Consider the following 22,566-nt stretch of genomic DNA (forward strand, 5'->3'; position numbering starts at 1 on the left):
GATGACTTTTATGACCTGATATTACATCATGATTTCCCGACGGTGGCGATCTTAGATCTACTTGTCTTTATTTCTGTTTTTAAGACTCACTGGTGTTTTCTTATACAGTAATTTCTGTTTTCCGGCTGCAACAACAGTAACTTACAAGTATTCGAGCCAAAGCGTTTTGAGGAGGAAACTTCCAGCGCTCATGGCGAAAAGTCCAACCCAAGATGGAACGGAAAGTGACGTCACGCCAACTGCTGAGGAAAGTGGCGTCACCCAAGCTGGCGAGGAAAGTGCGGTCATACCAGTTGGTGTGGCAAGCGACGTCATTTCAGCTGGTGAGGAAAGTGACGTCACGCCAGCTGGTGAGGAAAGTGACATCACACCAGCTGGTGCGAAAAGTGCGGTCACCCAAGCTGGCAAGGAAAGTGACGTCACGCCAGCTAGTGAGGGAAGTGACGTAACACTAACTGCTGAGGAAAGTGACGTCACGCAAGCTGGAACACAAACGCTGGATTTTGATGACAACACTTTAAGAGGTGAAAAAAAACATGATACTTCTTTTTCAGTTGACTGTTAATAGACTCCTTAGAATTAATCCCCTTTTAGATAGCGTGCAGTGCAGGTGTATATTGGAGAGTGGGTGCTGAACATAATTCTTCCCCCGGAAGGGCCTAGAAGTGTAGCCTAAACGATTGGTTTTTCTATTAGTATTTTGCTTTTAAAGAAAATAAATTTTTAACCAATATACCAAATTTTATCATCTTGCTATAAATCCAATTTTTTTTTTTTGAAAGGACTCTAATGTATAAAAAAAAATGACTCATCATGTTTGCGCGGACCCTTCGACTTGGAGTGGTAAAGTAAAAAAAAAATTACTACTCTTTGCACTTTTTAAGTCTCTACTCGACCAGGAGTTACCCGTACACCCTCTAACCTGAGTGTTCCTCGTTCAAAGTCCTATGGGGAGATTGGTGCGAGTGAGGGGTTGTGGCATCGTTTGGGTGGAGGAAAAGACATTTCGCCAACCAAAAAAGGATTTTATCGACGTTTTCTTTGCACAATTCTTGTTTTAAGTCTCTTTTGCTTAAACAATGTAGGTGACTGCAACTGCCGCTTTTTGGGTGCGTGTGTTTTTGTTTTAAATTTCCTGATTCCACAATCCCTTACTCGTACCAGACTTCCCATTTTTTCAGGATAGGGGAATAAGCATCACTCTCCCTTCCCTATACCTCACTTCTTTACACAAATATTGCTACAATTTGACAGTTGCTTCGTGTTAGCCTCACACCCCACACACCAACTCGGTTCCCTATTCTGTCCAAACTCTTACAAAGTTGTTGAATTCGCACGTTTAGCTGATGAATGAAACATGAAACTTCTTCTTAATATTCTTTGTTTTAGCCATAGCAGAGGTTTATCTTAATGAAGGTAATGAGAGATACAGACAGGAAGATTTCAGCAACGCCATACACTTCTACACGGAGGGAATTCAATTGAATTGCAAGGATGAAGAACTCAAGACCAAATTGCACAGTGGCAGAGCGGAAGCATACTTTTCTTTAGGTTAGAGTTTTTCAGTTTGATTAGGCTTCTGTTAACTAAGAGCTTTAAGAGCACTTTAAATTGAAACCTCATTAATGTAATACCTCTTCCCTCATTTCTTTTACTGTGTCTCTTCTTCTTCAGGAAATTATAGTGATTCAATGAATGATGCTAAGGTTGCTACTGACTTGCAGCCATCATTGGTGAAAGCGATCGTGAGAGGTAAGATTTCTAAGAAAAATGTACCCCTTCGTTTTATCGCCGGGCGGCGGTGGTATAGTTCGCTGTGATAAAGATCAAATTTTAAACACAGCTTCATGTTCCATTCACTGAAAAGTTACATTACATGCATATATAACGGATTAGGTAAGGCATCACCAAGTTTGTAATACTGTATATATAAAACTAACATCAAGAATTTTAGCTTTTTGACTTAAAAGACATCTGGGAATTTGTCTTCTTGCGGCTAAGCTATTTCCCGGGATATTACAAAGAGGGTGGCCTTGTCTTTGCATCCTTAAAGTGTTCGTCAGTTATATTATACGAGCCCTACCTTTTAAGAGAAATGATTTGGAAATAACATCATTCTGATTTTTTTAGGAACAAGTGCTTGTGTTCAGCTGAATCAGTTTGAGGAAGCCATCATTTGGTGTGAAAAAGGATTAGCCGTATCCTTTATTGCGGACAATAGAACGTTAACGAAAAACACTGTTCAAAGTCAGATTTTATTTTATTTCATTCATGCTTTTCTGTACCACCTCACGCATTAATAATTTTAATAGTGCTCTTCTTTCTTAAATTCCTGAATAAACAAACAAACAAACAAACAATATATGAACTTCTGCCTATAGTAGTTTGACAGTTTTCTCGACTGTTGATAACTATTACAACTACCGTCTTACAAGTCTTGACCTAAGTAAGATTGACAAGAACAACCAGATGCTGTTGGAATTAAGAATCCGGGCTGTCAGTGAACAGAACAAGCTACAAAATGCAGCCGGAAAGGACGATGCAAATGAATCTGACGTCACAACTGCTACTAAGAAATCACCGGATAACAGTAATGAAACCACTTCAAGAGGTGAGGAGTTTTACTAATGATTACTTATGATCCAACCGCTGCTTTTGACAGCTTTATTGGAAAGTTTAAGATCCAAGCCGCAACACTTCTTAGGGGAGTAGTCATTATTTCTTGTTTGGGAGGGAGGGAGTGGGGAGTCGCTATTTCGTCAGCCACTTTTGTTGTCAAACATATGACCTAGTAGATGACCTTTATTCAAAAAAAAAAAATACAAGATGTCTTTTAACGTCGTTTATTTTAGCAAAAGCAGAGTTCTTTAAGAATCAGGGCAATGACGAGTTCAGAAAAAAAGAGTTCAGCAAAGCCATATCGCTTTACACGAAAGGAATCAATGTGGAAGTCAAAGATCAAGAACTACAGGCCAAACTGTACAGTAACAGAGCAACAGCACATTTTAATCTGGGTAAGAAGTTTGGAGATTTTCACAGTTTGTCATACTGATTAATGTATTTCCACAAAAAATTAAAAGCAATTGACGTAAATTGTGCGCATATCAACAATGCATGTTTTTTTCATTGATTTTCGCGCAGGTAACTTTCATGATTCACAAAGTGATGCAAAAACTGCCACAGACTTACAACCGTCTTATGTCAAAGCGATTGTTACAGGTAAGAGTCAGAATAGAAAGCTATAACAGCTTTACGTTGTCATTCTAACGAATAATAAAAGAAATGCTTAGCTGAGGCACGCTTTGTATTTAAAGTAATATTCTCTCGGCAGTTTTAAAACGAGTCGGCTACTCATTCTAACTCAAATCCTTGTAACTTGTCGTCTAATCTGGAAGAATTTAAAAACTCTTAAATGTCACTTGACGCAATTAGAGGTTAACGATGGACAAAGTTATTTCAAGTGTGATTTCAAGTCAATTTGTGTGTAAATCATAAAGAAGGTAAGCCGTACTTTTCTTATTTTATAACTAATTCGTGGAGGCATGATGCTGGCTGATCTAGTATAAGTCAAGTAAAATGCTAAACTGACATCATTGTGTTTTATTAGGAGCAAGTGCTTGTTTTCAGCTGAATCAGTTTGAGGAAGCCATCAGCTGGTGTGATAAGGGATTAGCAGTATCCTTCATTGTACCCTGAAAGTAAAAAGAAAAATAAATTTTTATCTGTTCTGCGACTTTTAAACGTGACTAGTGGGAAGTATGAACTTATTTAAGAAAAATAAGCTGATTGTGACGTCGTTTCGATGTAACTAATTATCACAGAAAACGTTCTTTTGAAAAGTGGCACTCCAAGAGCGATCCAAATGCTGGCAACAAGGGCATTGATATTTTGACATTTTATTTTTACTCTTGGAGGTTAACTCTTTTCGTTGATTACGTCGCCGCTTATTGGAACATTCCTTTGAACCTTTGTTCAGGCTTTTGACTTGTGATCGACTGTGTTTGGTCGAAACATAGCTTGGTACACTGATCCTGATACATAATAATTTGAGAGTCAAGGTTAACAAATATTTTAATCTAACCAAAGAACACACGTATTAGAAATCTTAACTAATTTAAGATTAACGAGAACAACCAGAAGTTGTTGGAATTAAAGAGCAGGTCGGTGAGCGAGCAAAACAAGCTGCAAGGTACTGGGGAAGAGGCAACGAAGGATCTGTCAGAAACTCAAACAGTAAGTTTGATAAACAACATTTTGAAATTGTTGTTAAACTTAAAAGTTTTCTTCGGTGTTTATTCGTTAGCAGACAATTTAATTACCCATGCTTATAGAACGTTAACATTAAAGCGGTTTTTCGATTGAGCGTCGCAAAACCAAAACCAACGTAACCAAGGTACACTGACGAACCACAAAAGACGTATACTAAACAGAACAATGAACCAATCAGAATTCGAAGCAAATGCGCGCAACCAAAAGTTGCAGGGGCAAGTCACTGTTGGTTTTGGTTTGTCTTCCATTGGTTGAGAAAATGACGCGAAGACTGTACACCAATCATAAAATACATTATAGCAAAACTAAAGCAAACGCGAGATTGCGACTTTCTTTTGTTGTCTCACCGAATGTGGATTACATGAACCTCTCAGCTTCCATACAAAGAAATCCTGTCATAGTTCGTAGAGTGACAAGCTAGTGCATAGAGTTCACAACGAATCTTCACAATCTATTGATAATCATCTAGGTGATATTCCAAGCTGCTGGATCTGTCGGGAGGTTATCAACCTATCAATGAACTGACTGAAATGCTCGTTATTTACTCAAGACGTGGTAAGGTAGTAAGGTTCGAAAATTCCAAAAACGTTACTCAAATTTGCTATGCAGCCGGAAGGATGATTTCAGGTACTCACTGCATAGCTATGATAAGAATTCCAAATTAAGCCCGATTCATCTACTTTTCTAGGATGTACAATAATGGCTAATTGGGACAAAAAAATTCCATATTGGGTTTGTCGCTTTTCTACACTGTCATTATGAAGTGATAATTTTAGCTCTAAGACATGAATTTTGGTTCACGAAACAAAGAAGGAAGAGTACGAAGAACTAAAGAAAGATAAAAATATAAGAAACAAGGGAAACTAACCATACAGTGACTTTGAAACACACTTCTCCAGTTGTTAACTTCTCTTTAAACGCGTTCCTTCACTTAAAATTTAAAAGTTAAAGTGACACAGTCAGCTTTGTGACCGCGCTGACCCGGACACTAGTTTTGTAAGTTTGAAAAGCGTCTACCTCAACCTGAAATCAAAAGTACGCGTCGAATACATCTAGAAATCCGCTGCAATCTTCCCAGTGTTTTATTGGATTTTTAATCTTTTACTGGAAACTTGTTTCTGAGTATGTTTTTGCTCATCCTATGATATTTTTTTATCATATTTGGTTAAAAACAGTATGGATCGCATCTCCAACGGAACATGAAAAGAAGAGGTGGCAAACTTGAAGGCGCCGAGCGGAAAAAATCGCCTGCGTTGGCTAAAATACCGAGAGAAATCAATCAAAAACATTGGAGAGCAAATCACCATGATATATATTTGGAAAGTCAAATTTTCTCAACCTGGCGAAAGGTTCGTGCGGACGGAATCTTCGTAAATGATTCGAACTTCGCGTCATGGCTGGTTGGTTGGAGCTCAGACGAAGACACAAAAACAACCTCTAGTAGAACCTTGTTTTCTACGGGTCGAGCAAGCGTTCTTGCAATGACATGGGTTTGGTTCCTAAATTTAGATAGTGGAGAAGTTGTAGAAACGAAATAAGAAAAGCAAAATATATGATTGAAAGCAGGTCGTTCCGCTACAAAGTCGTTTCGCTACACTGCAGTTCAGTCGATTCGCTACGTTTTTAAATTGGCATATTCTCTAATATATGAACTCAATTTGCCTCACACCGATTAAATGATTCTTCGACTTCAGAGGTATTCGTTGACGTTTTGGCTTTCCCTCGACAAGTGACAAGTCCATCAGTAATTATCCATGGTATCAAGAAAATGAGTGTTCTAATATGACATTAGGTCTATAATCACTATAATAATGGCAAATACTTCGACTCGACAAGGCTTGTTTTCAAAGGATGCGCTTCTCAGCGCGAGACTTGTGATGAAGTGTGATATGCAAATCAGCTAAGAAATGTTATCTAATGCCCGTGTGCATCTGCTGACTGTGTCCGTTTAAAAGCAGTGTATATACATCGTTGTTTATCTCTTTCATCACAAAACGCGATAAATAAACCACTGTTTTACTTGCACGTTTTGTTCATGTATCAGACAGCAATGAAGATGATGATTATGACGATAATGATGACGATGTTGATTAAGCTGATTAGGAATTTGGTTGTAAAAGTGTTTTCGTTCCCTACAGTCGAACATCAAGTAGATTCAAAATGCAACTTGTTGTGTAAAATTTGACAGCCGGGGACCGCTTACAGCGGCAAGTTTAAAACAAATGATCATCAAATAACTTTTCCGATTGCCATTTATTAAACTAGTGCAAATAACAGCGTCCATAATAAAAATAAAAATCTTCGAAAAAAAAAAAACGGTTATGTTTATGTTTGACAGGAAAGAGGCACCTGTTTGGTCAAAACGAGCAGAGATGCAAACGACAACTTGAGTTCCATCTCTGACAAAAACATCCCCGAAAATCTAAAAGCAATCATGATACGTAATCCAAGCAACAATTATGCAAACCTCGGAGGTTTCAAAAAAGGTATACATTACCATGAACGTGAACTAGCAATCGCAAGACAAGTGGGAGACGTCTCAGGAGAAGTCAAGGCGTATGGTAATCTAGGAAACGATTATCACAACCTAGGAGATTTCGAAAAAGCCGTACACTACCATGAACGAGCACTAGAAATCGCAAGAAAACTGGGAGACGTCTCGAGTGAAGGAAACGCAAGTTGTAACCTAGGAAACGATTATGCAAACCTCGGAGATTTCAAAAAAGCCATACACTACCATGAAGGTGCCCTAGAAATCGCAAGAAAACAGGGAGACGTCTCAATTGAAAGAAAAGCAAGTTTTAATCTAGGAAACGATTATTGCAAACTCGGAGATTTCGAAAAAGCCATACACTACCATGAACGAGCACTAGAAATCGCAAAAAAACTGGGAGACGTTTCAAGTGAAGGAAACGCAAGTTGTAACCTAGGAAACGATTATGCAAACCTCGGAGATTTCAAAAAAGCCATACACTACCATGAAGGTGCCCTAGAAATCGCAAGAAAACTGGGAGACGTCTCAAGTGAAGGAAAGGCAAATGGTAATCTAGGACACGATTATCACGACCTCCTCGGAGATTTCAAAAAAGCCATACAGTACCATGAACGTCATCTAGAAATCGCAAGAAAACTCGGAGACGTCTCAATTGAAGGAAAAGCAAGTTTTAATCTAGGAAACGATTATTGCAAACTCGGATATTTCGAAAAAGCCATACACTACCATGAACGAGCACTAGAAATCGCAAGAAAACTGGGAGACGTCTCAAATGAAGCAAACGCAAGTAGTAATATAGGAAGCGATTATCACAGCCTAGGAGATTTCGATAAGGCCATACACTATCATGAACGTCATCTAGAAATCGCAAGAAAACTGGGAGACGTCTCAATTGAAGGAAAAGCAAGTTGTAATCTAGGAAACGATTATTGCAAACTCGGAGATTTCGAAAAAGCAATACACTACCATGAACGAGCACTAAAAATCGCAAGAAAAGTGGGAGACGTCTCAAGTGAAGGAAACGCAAGTCGTAATCTAGGAATTGATTATCACAAGCTAGGAGATTTCGCAAAAGCCATACACTACCATAAACGAGCACAAGAAATCGCAAGAAAAGTGGGAGACGTCTCAAATGAAAGAATGGCAAATGGTAAACTAGGCAGCGATTATAACAACCTAGGAGATTTCCAAGAAGCCATACACTACCATGAAGGTGCCCTAGAAATCGCAAGAAAACTGGGAGACGTCTCAAGCGAAGGAAACGCAAATTGTAATCTAGGAAACGCTTATCACAGCCTAGGAGATTTCGAAAAAGCCATACACTACCATGAACGAGCACTAGAAATCGCTAGGAAAGTGGGAGACGTCTCAAGTGAAAGAATCGTAAGTGGTCATCTAGGAAGCGATTATCTCAAGCTCGGAGATTTCGAGAAAGCCATACACTACCATGAACGAGAACTAGAAATCACGAAAAAAGTGGAAGACGTCTCAAGTGAAGGAATCGCAAGTGCTCATCTAGGAAACGATTATCACAACCTAGGAGTTTTCGAAAAAGCCAAACACTATCATAAACGTGCCCTAGAAATCGCAAGAAAACTGGGAGACGTCTCAATTGAAGGAATGGCAAATGGTAATCTAGGAAACGATTATTTCAAACTTGGAGATTTCGAAAAAGCCATACGATGCCATGAGCGTACCCGAGACATCGCAAGAAAACTGGGAGACGTCTCAAGTGAAGGAGCGGCGTATGGTAATCTAGGAAACGATTATTGCAAACTCGGAGATTTCGAAACAGCCATACACTACCATGAACGAGCACTAGAAATCGCAAGAAAAGTGGGAGACGTCTCAAGTGAAGGAACGGCGTATCTTAATCTAGGCGGCGAGTATCACAGCCTCGGAGATTTCGAAAAAGCCATGCACTGCCATGTACGTGCCGTAGAAATCGCAAAAAAAGTGGGAGACAAAATTTCAATTGGCAAAGGTTTTCATAACCTGGGAGCTGACTTTCAATTATTGGGCTTTTTACGCAAAGCTGTAGACTGTTATCAACACAGTATAGCTACGTTCAATGATGTAAGGCGTCATCTTGGAGCTAATGATGACTGGAAAATGAGCTTGCGCAATTTGTACCAAAGGGCATACGTTCATTTATGGCGTTTGTTATTAGAGCAAGGCAAGATTGTGGAGGCTCTTTTATCTGCTGAGCAGGGACGTGCACAGGCTTTGAATGATCTCATGGAGTTGAAGTATGCATCCAAACAATACCCAGCAGAATCTGACACAGCGATACAAGTTATAGCTGAGTTTAGTAGTTTTCCTGCTACTACAGTTTTCTTAGCCCTTGAGCACCGAGAAGTAATTTTCTGGGTCTTACAGAAAGGAAAGGATGTTCAGTTAAGAAGAAAGCAAATCCCCGAAGGTCAAGTTGATGCCGACACTTTCTTGGACACCACAAGGAAGAAAATTCGTGGTAAAGCTGTCGAATGTGAGGATCGTTCATTAAATATGACGAGAGACGAAAACCCTCCAGATGAGAGTTCCCCTCCAGATGAGAGTCAAAATCAGCGCAGGTCCTCCAATCACCCGAATAGTGCTTTAAGTTTATTATATGAGACTCTCATCAGTCCCATCCAAGATTTGTTACTTGAAAACGAAGTAATATTCGTCCCCGAGGGTCCATTGTGTTTGGCTCCTTTCGCTGCGTTCATGGACTTAGATTCAAAGTACCTCTGCGAGTCTTTCAGGGTCCGTGTGATTCCATCATTGACGAGCTTAAAATTGATCGCAGATTCTCCTGCTGATTTCCACCGTAAGAGTGGGGTGCTTCTCGTGGGTGATCCTTGGATACAAGAGGTTACTTTTGAGGGAAAGACGTTTGACCAGCTGCCATTTGCACGAGAGGAGGTGCAGATGATTGGTCGAATACTTCACACCACACCTCTTATTGGAGAGCATGCAACGAAGAATAAAGTATTGAAACGACTCTCCTCGGTTTCTTTGGTGCACATAGCAGCACATGGGCGGATGGCAACGGGAGAAATTGCTTTAGCACCAAATCCTTCATCGGTATCACGGACTTCTGTCTACAAAGATTTTGTTTTAACAATGAGAGATGTACTGAATGTTCAGATGCGAGCAAGACTGGTTGTGTTGAGTTGCTGTCATAGTGGCCGTGGGGAGATAAAGGCTGAGGGTGTGGTTGGCATCGCACGGGCATTTTTGGGTGCTGGTGCTCGGTCTGTGCTGGTGTCATTGTGGGCGATTGATGACAAGGCCACAATGGAATTCATGAAAAGATTCTATCAGCACTTAGTGAAAGGTGAAAGTGCCAGTGCAGCTCTGAACCAAGCCATGAAATACATGAGAGAATCTGACGAGTTTAGTGCAGTGGATTACTGGGCTCCGTTTGTACTCATTGGTGATGATGTCAGCCTAGAATTGGGCGGACAACACTGAGTAGCTGACCTGCTCTGTGAGTAGACTGATCAACGTTTGCAATAAGAGATTTTACCAGCTCTCTACTAAAGTTATTTGCAACTGATTTTATTTGACTTTTTGGAACCTAATACATTCCCATTGGATGGAAAAAAGCAAAAGTTCTAAAAAGTCTTTAGTGTTGCAGTTTCCCTGTTTCCTTGGGTTTGGGGAGGTCAGTGCCTTTTTCTGTTACCATTAAAGACTTTTTTACCATAAGAAATTTTCGATTCTCCGCTGTAATGTTTACACTCGAAAATTAGTAACCCTTTTAATTCTTGGTTTTTTAATGAAGGGCAAAATAGTATTTCTTTCAGCTTGGCGTTTTTTTCACAGTTTTAAAAGCATGAGGTCTGAGGGGATGGGTTAATGTGAAAGCGACAAAGTTTCCATCTGAAAACTAGACTCACACATTTAGAGATGTTCAAGATGTGCTAGGAAATATGTTAATCATTTGTTGCGGAATGACAAAACAAAGGGGGAAGACGAACAGATGAAAAAAACTCCTTGATTAACAACACTGTTAAGCATAACTATTGCAGACGTTTTTAGCTATCACTCTAATTTGATTTCTTGTTGTTTTTGCTTTATAGCTTTTGAACAAAGAGCTGTAATCAATATTTTTGATGGATTTTGAGATGGAGAATCGTTTTGACAAGACAAGGATGGCTAGGAACTCGTCTAAGAGACTGTAAATAGTTGTTTATTTTGACTAGCATGTGATTACGATGGTTTTGAAGTCGTTATCAAAAGAGTAATGTTTACCGCCGTACAGTTCATTTCAAATGTTTTTTAGATAAGGATTGGACTCCTTACACACTTTTGAACTATTTACTATAGAAAAATGTCTTAGCATTTTTTAGGTCGAGCAACTTTTTTACTAAACGGCAATATATTAGTTTGATTTATGGTTGCCTAGTCCAGGACTTGCCCGACTCCTCACCTGGTTGGAGAAAACAATTTTTTTTTGTATGTTTTTTTTCATTTTTTCTAATTGGCTGCTTACATAGAACTATAGTAGACCCGTCATAGTAGATTTGTGGAGCAAGAGAATACCTTGTGTATAAAAATGCAAGAAAATAGGTTTCAGGAATTAAAAGAGAAGCGACTTCTCTTCATCAAAGGTGTGATTCCGTCATAAATTTTGCCATATTCCCAGATGTTAATAGTAAGAAGCTGTTAATTTTTTTCCCTCGATTTACAAGTGGTTAATATTTGATCATTGAATATTTCTATTTCATAGTGATAAGGAAAAACCTCATTTGCATTTACTTTCAACACACTTTTACATTCGCGACTACGAGTTTTGTAGTCGCGGATGTAAAAGTGCGTTGAGAGTAAATTTTCCTTATCACTATGATTATGAGTAACACATTCTTGGCTTCGACAAGCAAATTAAACTGCAAAGAATCGAGCTGAAATTCAAGAATAAATGACTAAATGTTAGAATGAATGTTGTTTAATGTATTAAAATATAAAAGGGGGTTGGTTTGAAGAAATTGTGGTGTTTCGTCGGCGGGAGGAGAAAACGAATGTTCGGTTCTATCAATAGAGTTGATAACTGAATTAAGGTAATCAGGCCGCGTACAGAGATTTGTTTGTCTTGTCTATATCAGTCTTACACAAACCAGGATTGCTGAAAAAGTGATAGAAATTAATGAATGTAAATATCTGAAACATATACTTTACCGTATTTCGCAACTGCTTAAAGTTGCGTACTAACTGCGAGGATCTTTCTTCTATTTGATCAAAGAAATACGTTAGAAACTTAGGGTCAGTTATTAAAAGACAGTTTAGACGGTTTTTAACAAAACCACGTTCTAAGCCATTTTCAATTTTGCCAACAGTCATATCTAAACATTTATAATACTGCTGACGGTAACAAGATGGCTTGCATCCCACACAGGAAAACTATCTATCTCCTTAAAATTTACCACTTATATAAACAGATTTGGAGACCTACTGACCGTCTTAAGCCGGGGCCGAAGTTAGACTCTGTTTAAATAACTGGCCCTTAGTGCTTAGAAACCTTCAATCCGAATGTTTAATTATAAATTGCTTCTACAAAACTAACTGAATTTTTCAAGTTTCATACCTAAGCTCAGTTTGTGGAAGAGCTTTCAAACGGTGATATTTCAATGAAAAGTGCAGCGATGACTTAAGATTTCAGATGATGGTAAAATTTCTTCCAATAGCTGCAATCTTAAGTCAGGTGTACAGTGTTAATAGGTACCAGCTAGCTGCCGGGTGGAACCTAGACACAAAAAGGCACTCTATCCATGTAGCTTAGTCTTACGTTTTCAATGATGAGGAAACTAGATTTTAGTCGTCGAGTACCAGCTTAAAAAACCATCATGGCACTTAACAACGTTTGCCTATGACTTGCAAAGGGAAACTTTGATTATCTGGTCTTCTTGATTTTCCCGCTCCTTTCTCTATGGTACCGAATTCTTGTTGAATATTACCGAGCTAAGATTTCGGCTAAAAACACGCACATGTAACTCGGTACTAGCGGGAAAGGCGCAGCCCCAGAGAGCCAAATAACCGAGTCTTAATTATAAAGTACATACTAGTTTTGTTTTTAGGATAAATGATTAATTTAAGTTGGACAAAGAAAGAGTAACATTGAAGTTAAAGGCAGTAGTGTTTAGTGTAATAAGTTTTACGTTTCTTGTGGAGAGACTATCGAAAACTAAACGTCCCCGTTTTTACCATCTGACTAAAATGGAGTGTTTTAAAAATGTTCAGGACTGAACGTACCAAAACCCTTGGAGAAAATAGACGGAAATTTAAATTGAGGTCATCATAGGCCGGGCCCTTGATCAAACTACGAAATTTACAGAATTACAAAATTCTGATCTCAAAACAATGCGGATATTCGAAATACCATTAATAAAAATTCGCCACCATATTCTCTTCGTAGAACCTGGAAGAAACAATGACGTTTGTTGAAAATTGAAAAGAATGCAAAAAATTTGGTTTGTTTTTGGTTTTTTTGAAGATGGCGTCTCCCTGTAGGACCTGATGCCCTCCCTCAACGTCTGAAATATGGTGCTCTATCTCACTTAAGGGCCCCGCGCAATGGATGTGAACTTCATCTAAAGTACACGTTTTTCTCACACATGTGGTTTTGGAAATGTTTTCCCGCGTTCACAGAAGCCTAAGTTTTGTGAACATGGCGTTTCCCTGAATCTCTACGAAAACGTCTGAAAACACGGCTCCGTTACATTTAAAGGGTCCCATTGGATAAGCGCTTCATTTTAAATACTGAGTTTTTGTTTTCTCCAGTAAATACTGTATGGTCTACGGTGATAATATTACTCACGTACAGATTAAATTGTAGATACAATGTAATACAGTAGTTGGGAACTTAACTTAATTAAGGTTGGTCTTTCAGCATCTATCGCACGCTTATTAAAAAAGTCCATTTAATCATAAGCCAGGAAAATTGTTGCGCCTGAACGAATTTTTATACAAAACTTTAATTGATTGATTTTATTTCTCAAGTTCGTGAAATACCTGCCCATGAAAAGGTTTCTGCTGTCAGCTTTCCTTCTCTCTTTGAATTAGTAGGCGTCTTCCTTAAGAAATTAGAGGTTCGGGGACTATCACGAGATAGGCGGAACATATGCGCAGAAGCACTGCAAAGCACTCTCCTAAACGGCTTTATTGGGGACAATATCAAGAGAAAACTCAAATGGAAAAGGCTGAATTGGACACAAGGTCCTTTGCAAGGCGCCCACCTAGGAAAAGAAATTAAAATACGTGATACAAATAGTTAAAGACAAATATCAGGATGATGTGATCACTTTGGATTGTCGTATACCTTCGAGAAAAAATAAGAAATATGAAACAACAAGAGATGAACGTTCAGATTGCAGGAAATACTACTCATGTGACAGGATAACATTCTCAGTAAAGATTACTTAGTTCAGGTTGCAGGAGATACTTCTCATGTGACAGGATAACATTCTCAGTAAAGCTTACTTAGTTCAATTTCAGAATGTTGACAAGTATAAGAATGTTAGAGCGGTTTTCAATCGAGTGTCGTAAAACCAAAACTAAAGTAATTACTCTGGCAAATCACAACAGGTGCGAACAGTGCAATGAGCAAATCAGAACTCAAAGCAAATACATGTAACCGACGCCAAGCGCGGGAAAACGCGTGCGGCCAAAACACGATTGGTTTAGGGTTTTACATCTTATTGGTTGAGAAAGTGGCGCCAATTTTATCAACCAATCACAGAGCGTAGTAATGCAAAACCAAAGCAAAAACGCAATTACTTTCGACAATCAACTGAAAACCGCTCTAACAAGTAAAACTTAGTATAGCTTTTTAGTTTCAGAATGTTAACATTTTACAAGTAATAAAAACGTTGTTCTTTAAAAGAGACAACCCTTTGGTTTACTATTCTTGAACAAGGGAAGGGTAAATTAAAAGCAGATAAGTAGCGACCCTGTTTAGTATCCAAGCTCGCATATTTCACTTCAGATCGTAACTGAATGGAGAGATGATGTGGTCACGTGTTTAGGGCTCTAGAATTTTCATCTGTCATAGCGTCATTTCCTTGAAAACGAATGTGCTTCTCATTGCCTCTCTCTAATTCCTGGCCTCCTATGGTGAACAGTGAACTGTTAAAGCAATGGGAAAAAGATATGGGAGAACGGTATCCCTTCGCGATGGTAGGGGCTTTAGATTGACCCATCACTATAACGGATAGGAAACATGGGGTATTTTTAGCAAGCCGCTTATTACGCGGGATGCCCTGAAGGGGCATACCGTGTCCAAAAACGGGTCGATTTCTTTTTTTTTACGCGGGATGCCCTGAAGGGGCATACCGTGTCTAAAAACGGGTCGATTTCTTTTTTTTTTTACGCGGGATGCCCTGAAGGGGCATACCGTGTCTAAAAACGGGTCGATTTCTTTTCTTTTTTTTTTTTTTCTTTCTCGTAGCTTCAAATCTGTACATTAATTTATTCATTAAACTCACCCCTCTCCTACTCGGGGTGTATTGTTCTGATTGCCTTCAACAGAAGCAGGCCAATCAAAATCCATTCTTGTCGCTTACATCGCGAGGGAGGGGACCCACTTACCCCTACCTGTGTGACGTCAACGCATCATTTGATCTATTTATTAAAAACAGATTAAATTTGGCGCCATATTGTTAACATGTTCTGGACTCAAGTGTGCCGTTTTCAAACGGAAATTTCACCATTCTGAAGCGGTGAATCGAAAGAATAACTTCTAAGAAGCACCCGACATTTAAAACGGTGGAAATTGGTAAATTCCTGGCGAAGGAATCGTGCTTTGTTTGACAGTCTTAGACCACGACGCGAGACTGAAAAGAGGTCATTGAGAGGCTTACGTTATCGCAATGGAATTCCCGCAATTTCCCTTGAAACCCTGAGTAGCGTAACACAAGGGAAATAACGTAACGCGATCGTTGTGACTCAAACTATTATATTAGCAAGGATAGTTTTATCAATCGGCGAAGCATACAAGTGGAATAAATGAATCAGCCCCAGCATCACGCGTAATGCCAGTATAGCAGGCATCTTGTTTGAATAGTTATTTCCTTTACTACAAAAAATTGCTTTTTGCTCTTTTTCCCGACCTTGTTGTATAAATTGAAATTCCGCGACAAACTGCAATCGCAACTTAACAAAATGGCATCAACTAGGATGCGATGCGGAAGGCTGTGATGGGGGAAACCACTTCTAGTCTCTTCATGTTTTAAAAACTGGAAACAATTACCATCATTTCAAACGCTCTCACCTTAACATGAAAGCAGTAGTTTCAGGGTTAAAGGTTTGGAAAAACAGCCCGACCGACCAGACACAGTACTTTATACAAAGGCTCTCACCATGTTATGTTGAGACAAGCGAACACAAGACGGTCACTTTTATCGAGACGAATTCTATCTTGAAATATTATTTTATGAGACTCCAGCCATATAACTGGAAAGCCTTTACTACTGGGCCCTCTGAAGACACTAAGACTCAATAGAGAAATTTAGGGTAACGTGTTCTTTTTGTTGTTGTTGTTGTCGTTGTGTTGTTTTTTTTTTTTTGCAAACGGTAAACGGCAGAAATGACCACGTGACCCTGTCTACCACAAATTAAGGGCGGCTGCCTCAGATATCGAGAACTCGCGGTCAAAACTAAAATTTCGGATTTGCTCATATTTTGTCAGGAGAATCCCTTTCGTGAACTACTTACCAAAATAACAATGAAACTTTCCAAAGATTTTTCGTTTTCGAGAATTACGGCATAACGTGAAATGCCGTGATCGCGTCGCAGCCGGCGTTAAATTTTGACAAGCTTTGGTGCATTTTCAAATCGCTGAGGAAGAAAGACGGCTTAGTGTATTGAAACGATCTTAAGTTAGGCAATGAGTTTAAGTTAGGCATCCCTCTGAGAATACGGTCTTGTGAAAAAATTGCTGGATGATTCTTATTTACATGCAGTTTTCAAAGTCCGAAGATTCCAATTTTCAGCATTTCGTTGACACTTAAAATTGTGGAAACTTTGCGGACAAATATCATATCCTGGTACATCGAACTTTGTAGCAAGTATAATACACTATAGGAAAGCTCTATACATGTACTGCAACATATAAAAAATATCCAGCTTGGGTAATTTAAAATCTAAGCGTTGACGGGAGTAAACACATAGGGAATTTTAATATATATATATTTTTTTTAAAAATGGTAGTGATCACGCAAGTGCAAGTTAACAAGTTTAAAATAAATTTATTGTTTATATTTCATTTCTGATGGAATAAAACTAAGTTGTTATTCGGAAATAAAATCTCATGTGTTGATGGGTTTATCCCTATAAAAATAAATTTCATTCCAAGTAGGTGATCACCGATCGCAAACGAAAAAGTGAAACGTTCAGGTGTTGTGTCACGCTTTCCTTGGTACGCCAGCGTCACTCGAAGGAAACGAAACAAAATCAATACATATTTCACATCAAAGTACATCTGAAACCCCCACAGACGATAATGTTTCATTAAATTACTAATCGTCTTGCCTGAAAGACACTTTTGGTTCAGTAAAGTTGCGCAAAAGTTGCAGTCAGTTTTTATAAATTCTACAATACCCGCGAAATGAAATGCGAAACCTCAACCGGAAAGCAAAAACTTGCATCAAACTATTAGGGTCGCATTGGGTGGAAAAAAAATGTCAGTGATTACACTTTGCATAACTGAAGTGGACCAGATACGAATCGCATTCATTGTTTTCGCGATGTCGTCCCACGCTTTAAGGGTATCCTTGCTTTCAAGGCAGTCAAAATTCTCGGCCCATAATCTTATAAACGTTTTCTCCTCATCCTTCGTCCATCTAGCGTGTACCCGTTTTTCCTCAATAGAAGACGGACGAGCTAGGTCCAGTAAGTTCAACGTTGGGTCTCAGTTTTTGCCTCTCCAGAGCTAAAAATTTGGCTGTCAGGATATAGATATTGGGAATATTCCGTGCTGCCACCGAAAAAAACGGGGAACTGCGACGGGTTGTAATAATTGTTCACTATTCACTGACAAGCGATGACAGTTACCGCCGTGATGGATATTGTTAAGCCCGGTTTTCCCAAATCTGCCTGCCCCAGGCACTACGGCGTCTTTGATGTTTTGGCCGATTTTCAAAGCTTTTGCGAACCAGTTAGGGTCGCATTAAGCAATGTGCCCCGATGACAGATTTTTACACCAAATTCACACCAAACTTTGCCAAGTGCGACCCATGCCATAGCTATTTTAAACTTACTATTTGTAAACAATGACGCTAAATGGTTATAAATAGCAATGTTCGTAGGTTAGGTAAACACCGGTTCTTGGTTTGGAATGGTTTGCTCGATACTAGAAACTGTATTTCTTCCTCCGCGATGTCATAGTTTGCAGTGTCTATATATTCTCGGCTGCATTTATGGCTAAGTGGTCATTGTCGTCCTTTATAGACGACGAGTCCGGTTGCGGTCAGAGTTCGTACTATATATTGCAGCAACCTGCGTTTCTTTGGGTGAATGCTAACTGAATGAATTGAATGGCGAATGTCGTTTGGGACCGGGATGACTGGAGATGTCATTTTGAAAATGACATCTCCAGTCATCCCGGTCCCAACGCCAGGAAGGTGTTTGCAGACGACAAAACTGACAGTGAAATGTAATTTATAATCCTCGCGCGCGCATGTTAGTAAAGTTATCGATTATCTGATGTTGTTGATTCAACATATGAAGTTAGGTTTACTGAACTTACATCGACGGAATACAAACAGCGGTGATATTTCTGATCATGCTACGATGGCCCAACAACTATCAGCCCGCGCCATCGAGATGTCTACTGTCTCAGACGGATCATTCCTTCTAGTTTGATGCACCACAAATGAGAAAGATTTCAGCGCAAATTATTATCAAAAGAACCCGCTGGAAGAAGCAGTGATGCTGGTTAATTGTACTTGTTTTGAAAACGAAGAAAGGCAAAATGGCGGACAAGAGCTGCGCGATGTATTGTGGGAACGGAAGTTGCGGGTGCGAATCAGAAATGGAAATAAAAGACCAATGTCCATTCACACCAAGGCTTAAACATGTTTAAAAGCTGTTTAGTTAAACACAGTTTAAAATTGTTTCCTTCATAAAAGCTGTTTTCGGATTTTTGTTGACTACAGATTTAGCACAAATGAAAGCTCAAGTTAAAGTTTACTCAAATCCTATGTCAGAGCCAATGGTTCAGCTTTCTGTCACCAATTTTCATTTTGTTAAACCTGGTTTAATTAAACATGTTTGTTGGTGTGGATGGGGCTCAAGACTCCGTGCGTCAGTTCATTACACGAAATGCCCGCCGGGCAGGCCGTGTCTAGGTTTGGGTCGGGTTTCTTTTTTTTTCTTCATTGTAGCCACAAATCTGCACATTAATTTAGCGTTAAACTCTCCCCTCTCCTAGTAAGGATGTAATGTTCTGATTGCTTCAACAGAAGGGGCCCAATCAAAATCTATTATTCAGGCACATATCACGAGAGAGGAGACCCACTCATCCCTTCCTGTAAAACGCCAAATAACTTTTTGGTTTATTCATTAAACCTAGATTAAATACTGCCCTCTCCCAGAAGGGATTTCTTGTTCTGATTGTCTTGAACAAAAACGGCCCAATCAAAATCCATTATCGGCGCGTATATCACGATTGGGGGGACCCACTTATCTTTACCTGTGTGACGTCAAAGCAAATCATCATTTGGAAAAGTTGTGTTCGTTCAATGGCGGCCACATGTATGAATTTAAGACTCTGATCTGCCGTTTTCAGAAAGAAAACAAACCTTTTTCAAACCATTTTGTTAGGAGTAATGTTTATTTATATAAAGATGCAAGCGTAGTTCATTGTCTACAAACTACGTGAATAAACACCATGTATATTAAGCCTGATCTGCTTTCATACTTAGCAATCTTTCTTCCTCATCAAAGCCAAAACAAAGTAGAGATTAAAAAGACACTCGAAGGGCCCACGAAATTACGTGACACTGACCTTTAAAAAAAACGGCAAGGGCAGTGACTCTGACAGTCGTCATGTCCGGAAAGATTTCCCAAGGATGACAGAAAAATCAGTTTATTGTCTTGCTAATCTTTAAGCACGTCTAAGAAGCTTCGAAAGACAGATGCAGTATTTGAAAAATGTATTTTTTTTTTGTAATATAATCTTTGTAGCCATTAACTACTAGTTTTTGAATTTTTTGTTATCTGTGCAGCGTTTTTACCCAGGTACAGACGGGGTTTACTGTGATAATAGTAGTTCAGTCATTCTTTCGGAATTGTTTCGTGGATTTTGTAACCACATACTCGACCTAGAGATAAGCAAATGTTTAAAATGCACATACTGATAGTGTTACAGTGACCCCGAGGGAGGGAACGGGGTTGAGTTCCGGTACAAAAAGGCGGGTAGGAAGTGGGGTGGAGTTTGTGATACTGGTACCAATGTTGGTGCAAAAATATAAGCCCTGGGCTTATACGATTTCGTAACGAGTCAGTTGGGTGAGCTTACATTCAGGGGGTGGGGAGAGAGGGGGGCTTATAAGCGGAATGAAATAAAAAAAATGTTTCGATACAAGCTGACAACAAAACATACATTATTGCACTACAAGACAAATTCGAAACTCTAACTTTAACTGTAACCGGATAAAATATTCATTTGGTTTGAAATCGCAATATATTCTAACAATCAATAAAGCCAAAATCAAAATAATTTACCAGATCATAAAGTGCATCATTTGAATTCTAAAATACATGAAATTATTTTTTACTTATATTAAAGTGTATATGACACAAAAACTTTTATTAGCTTATTAGGAAGAGCTTTCAAAATGACGAAGAATGGCATTTATTTTATTGTGATAGCATTCTTGGTTGCCGAGTTATTGAAGATTTAGGCTTATGCAAATTAGACAACTTGTGACGTCACAAGACTGACACAAAATGAAGGGAAATCACAAAAAATGGAATATCTCTTAAGCCTTTTTCTGTATAGAACTGAAACTTTGTAGAGTTGTTATACTCATCACAAAGTTTCATGATATAATCCACTATGACATTTCCATGGCAACACAATGGGCTCCAGGCCCTCACCATTTAAAGGATAAAATCAGAGTTTCCCTTCCCGCTCTTGATGTTTATTCAGTGGGTGTGAGGGAATATGGACATTACGCAGCACAAGTATAAGAAATTCTGTTTGAGTGTGGAGCAATAAATAAGGCATTTGTCATTTTAGGAAGGTAGAGGTCTGGTAACGAGTACGTTGCTATGGTGACATCATAGCCACTATCACAATGTGTAGTTCCGTCAGCACATCAACCCTGCAAAATTTCAACCCTGTAGATGTAGTATTTGCGTAGATATTCCAAATTTTGTGATTTCCCTTCCAGAATGTCAAACGTGCAAACCCCCCCCCCCCCTATTTCCCCCGCCCCCCCGGGTGGGGCGAGGTAGTGACACGTTTGGCAGGAGTAAAGAGAAGACAAATACGGGATAGTGGATATAGGGCAGAGTGCAGGGAAACCCAGGGTTAGAAATTTCCTCGCACTTTCTTTATTGTACTTACGACTGAACCGATCTTGAAAGACACCCAGACCGAATTTCTTGAGAAGAATTCAATGATTTTCTCTGCAGCAAGCCTGGCCTCAGTTGGCCGCGAGGCCGTAGATTTCCAGGCTAGACTCAGAGTGGGAGGTCGTAGGCTCGATTTCCGCCGTCTCCCGGGTCCGGTCTGTGATCCTCCCTGAAGAAAGACTTTTCGGGGGGATGAGTGCGGGCTCATTTTCCCGAACAGCGGCTGGTAATCGAGCCTAGGGAGGTCGCGGATTCAATCCCGGATGGACCACCAACAAAGATCATGATAACTGTGCCCATCATTGGGCGTTGAGATGAAGGTTATTTGACCGCTAAGGTTCACCGAATGCATAATGTGGTTGGTTTTGCCTCGCCGAAATATTAAGCAGACTTTAAGTTTCAGGTTGTTGTTCGATCAGCCGCATTGTTTAGTTGTTTTATTTAAAACCCTCACTAAAAGCTAAAGCTGATCCCGATCTACATGAATATCCTTCTGTGCTGATTATTTCTGTTTAAGAAGACTTTTCACAGTTTCACAGAAGTAATAAGTGAGCTAAAGCATTGCTTTCTCTACAAATGGACACGGTCATTATGGACATTTAGATCTCGTTGTTGTAAGGGGATCAGCACTGTATTGGGATTTATTTTGTAACAGATCGGGGCAGATTCTCACATCAAGAACTGAGGAAATAGTCAAAATATCCTTAAGTGTTATATTTCGCGGTCTGGTATCGCTTAATTAAGGTGCTTCAATCTAAGACAACCAGCGTTAGTGTTATTCTGCAACCTTTTCAGGTATTGCACTGTGGCGGATTCAGACCCTCCCAATCCCTGACTCGTCCCCAGCTGTCTCTTATGATATCATACGGTCGAGAGGAGACTAGGACGGCAACGCAACGAAGGGGACGACCTGAAGAAGGAAGAGAGAAAAAGAGTCTCCCCTCCTTCCTCCTTCCCATTCTCCACCGCGAGCATCTCTTAAGCGCTTCTCCTCTCGACCATGAGAGACAGACTGGGGACGAGTCAGATCATGTAAGTGGAGAGCCCGCTGTCGAACGCTCGACTTGCTTCTCTCAATCAAACGAAATATCTCGGCGCCTCGGCCCACGAACCTCGGTTTTGGTCAAAAAAGGTCGGGCCCCCCGACAGACACGTTACGCTACTTCCCCTTCGGAGGACGTTGAAGACCGGGGATCAGAAAATTGTAAAACCATGCATCTAAGGCACTGAAAAGAGCTTCT

General features: G+C 39.6%; 2 protein-coding genes across 2 annotated transcripts in view; both read left to right on the top strand.

The window, feature by feature from the left end:
* Positions 1-22,566, top strand: part of LOC146467025 (uncharacterized) — a 152,563-nt gene that overhangs the window by 3,245 nt on the left and 126,752 nt on the right. The window contains exons 3-10 of the mRNA XM_085126677.1: positions 138-524; positions 1,390-1,551; positions 1,675-1,752; positions 2,131-2,198; positions 2,452-2,611; positions 2,853-3,014; positions 3,142-3,219; positions 3,608-3,675. Coding sequence (XP_084982803.1) covers positions 191-524; positions 1,390-1,551; positions 1,675-1,752; positions 2,131-2,198; positions 2,452-2,611; positions 2,853-3,014; positions 3,142-3,219; positions 3,608-3,675 — 1,110 coding nt within the window. The 5' untranslated portion in view covers positions 138-190. The remainder of the gene's footprint in view (positions 1-137; positions 525-1,389; positions 1,552-1,674; positions 1,753-2,130; positions 2,199-2,451; positions 2,612-2,852; positions 3,015-3,141; positions 3,220-3,607; positions 3,676-22,566) is intronic.
* LOC146467026 (uncharacterized) lies at positions 6,704-11,476 on the top strand. Its single transcript, XM_085126483.1, has 3 exons — positions 6,704-6,830; positions 7,506-10,238; positions 10,834-11,476. Exons 1-2 carry the CDS (start codon positions 6,704-6,706, stop codon positions 10,220-10,222), a joined length of 2,844 nt encoding a protein of 947 aa, XP_084982609.1. The 3' UTR covers positions 10,223-10,238; positions 10,834-11,476.

Source organism: Pavona decussata, unplaced genomic scaffold (genome assembly GCF_977016875.1).
Source record: "Pavona decussata unplaced genomic scaffold, jaPavDecu1.1 SCAFFOLD_140, whole genome shotgun sequence".
NCBI classification, from domain to species: domain Eukaryota; kingdom Metazoa; phylum Cnidaria; class Anthozoa; order Scleractinia; family Agariciidae; genus Pavona; species Pavona decussata.

What these genes read in the sequence shown, in the direction of transcription:
- LOC146467026 (XM_085126483.1), top strand. Translation starts at nt 6,704, where the DNA reads ATGATACGTAATCCAAGCAACAATTATGCAAACCTCGGAGGTTTCAAA. An exon ending in AGGAGAAGTCAAGGCGTATG is followed by an intron (nt 6,831 to 7,505) that starts GTAATCTAGGAA and finishes AACGAGCACTAG; the next exon opens with AAATCGCAAGAAAACTGGGA.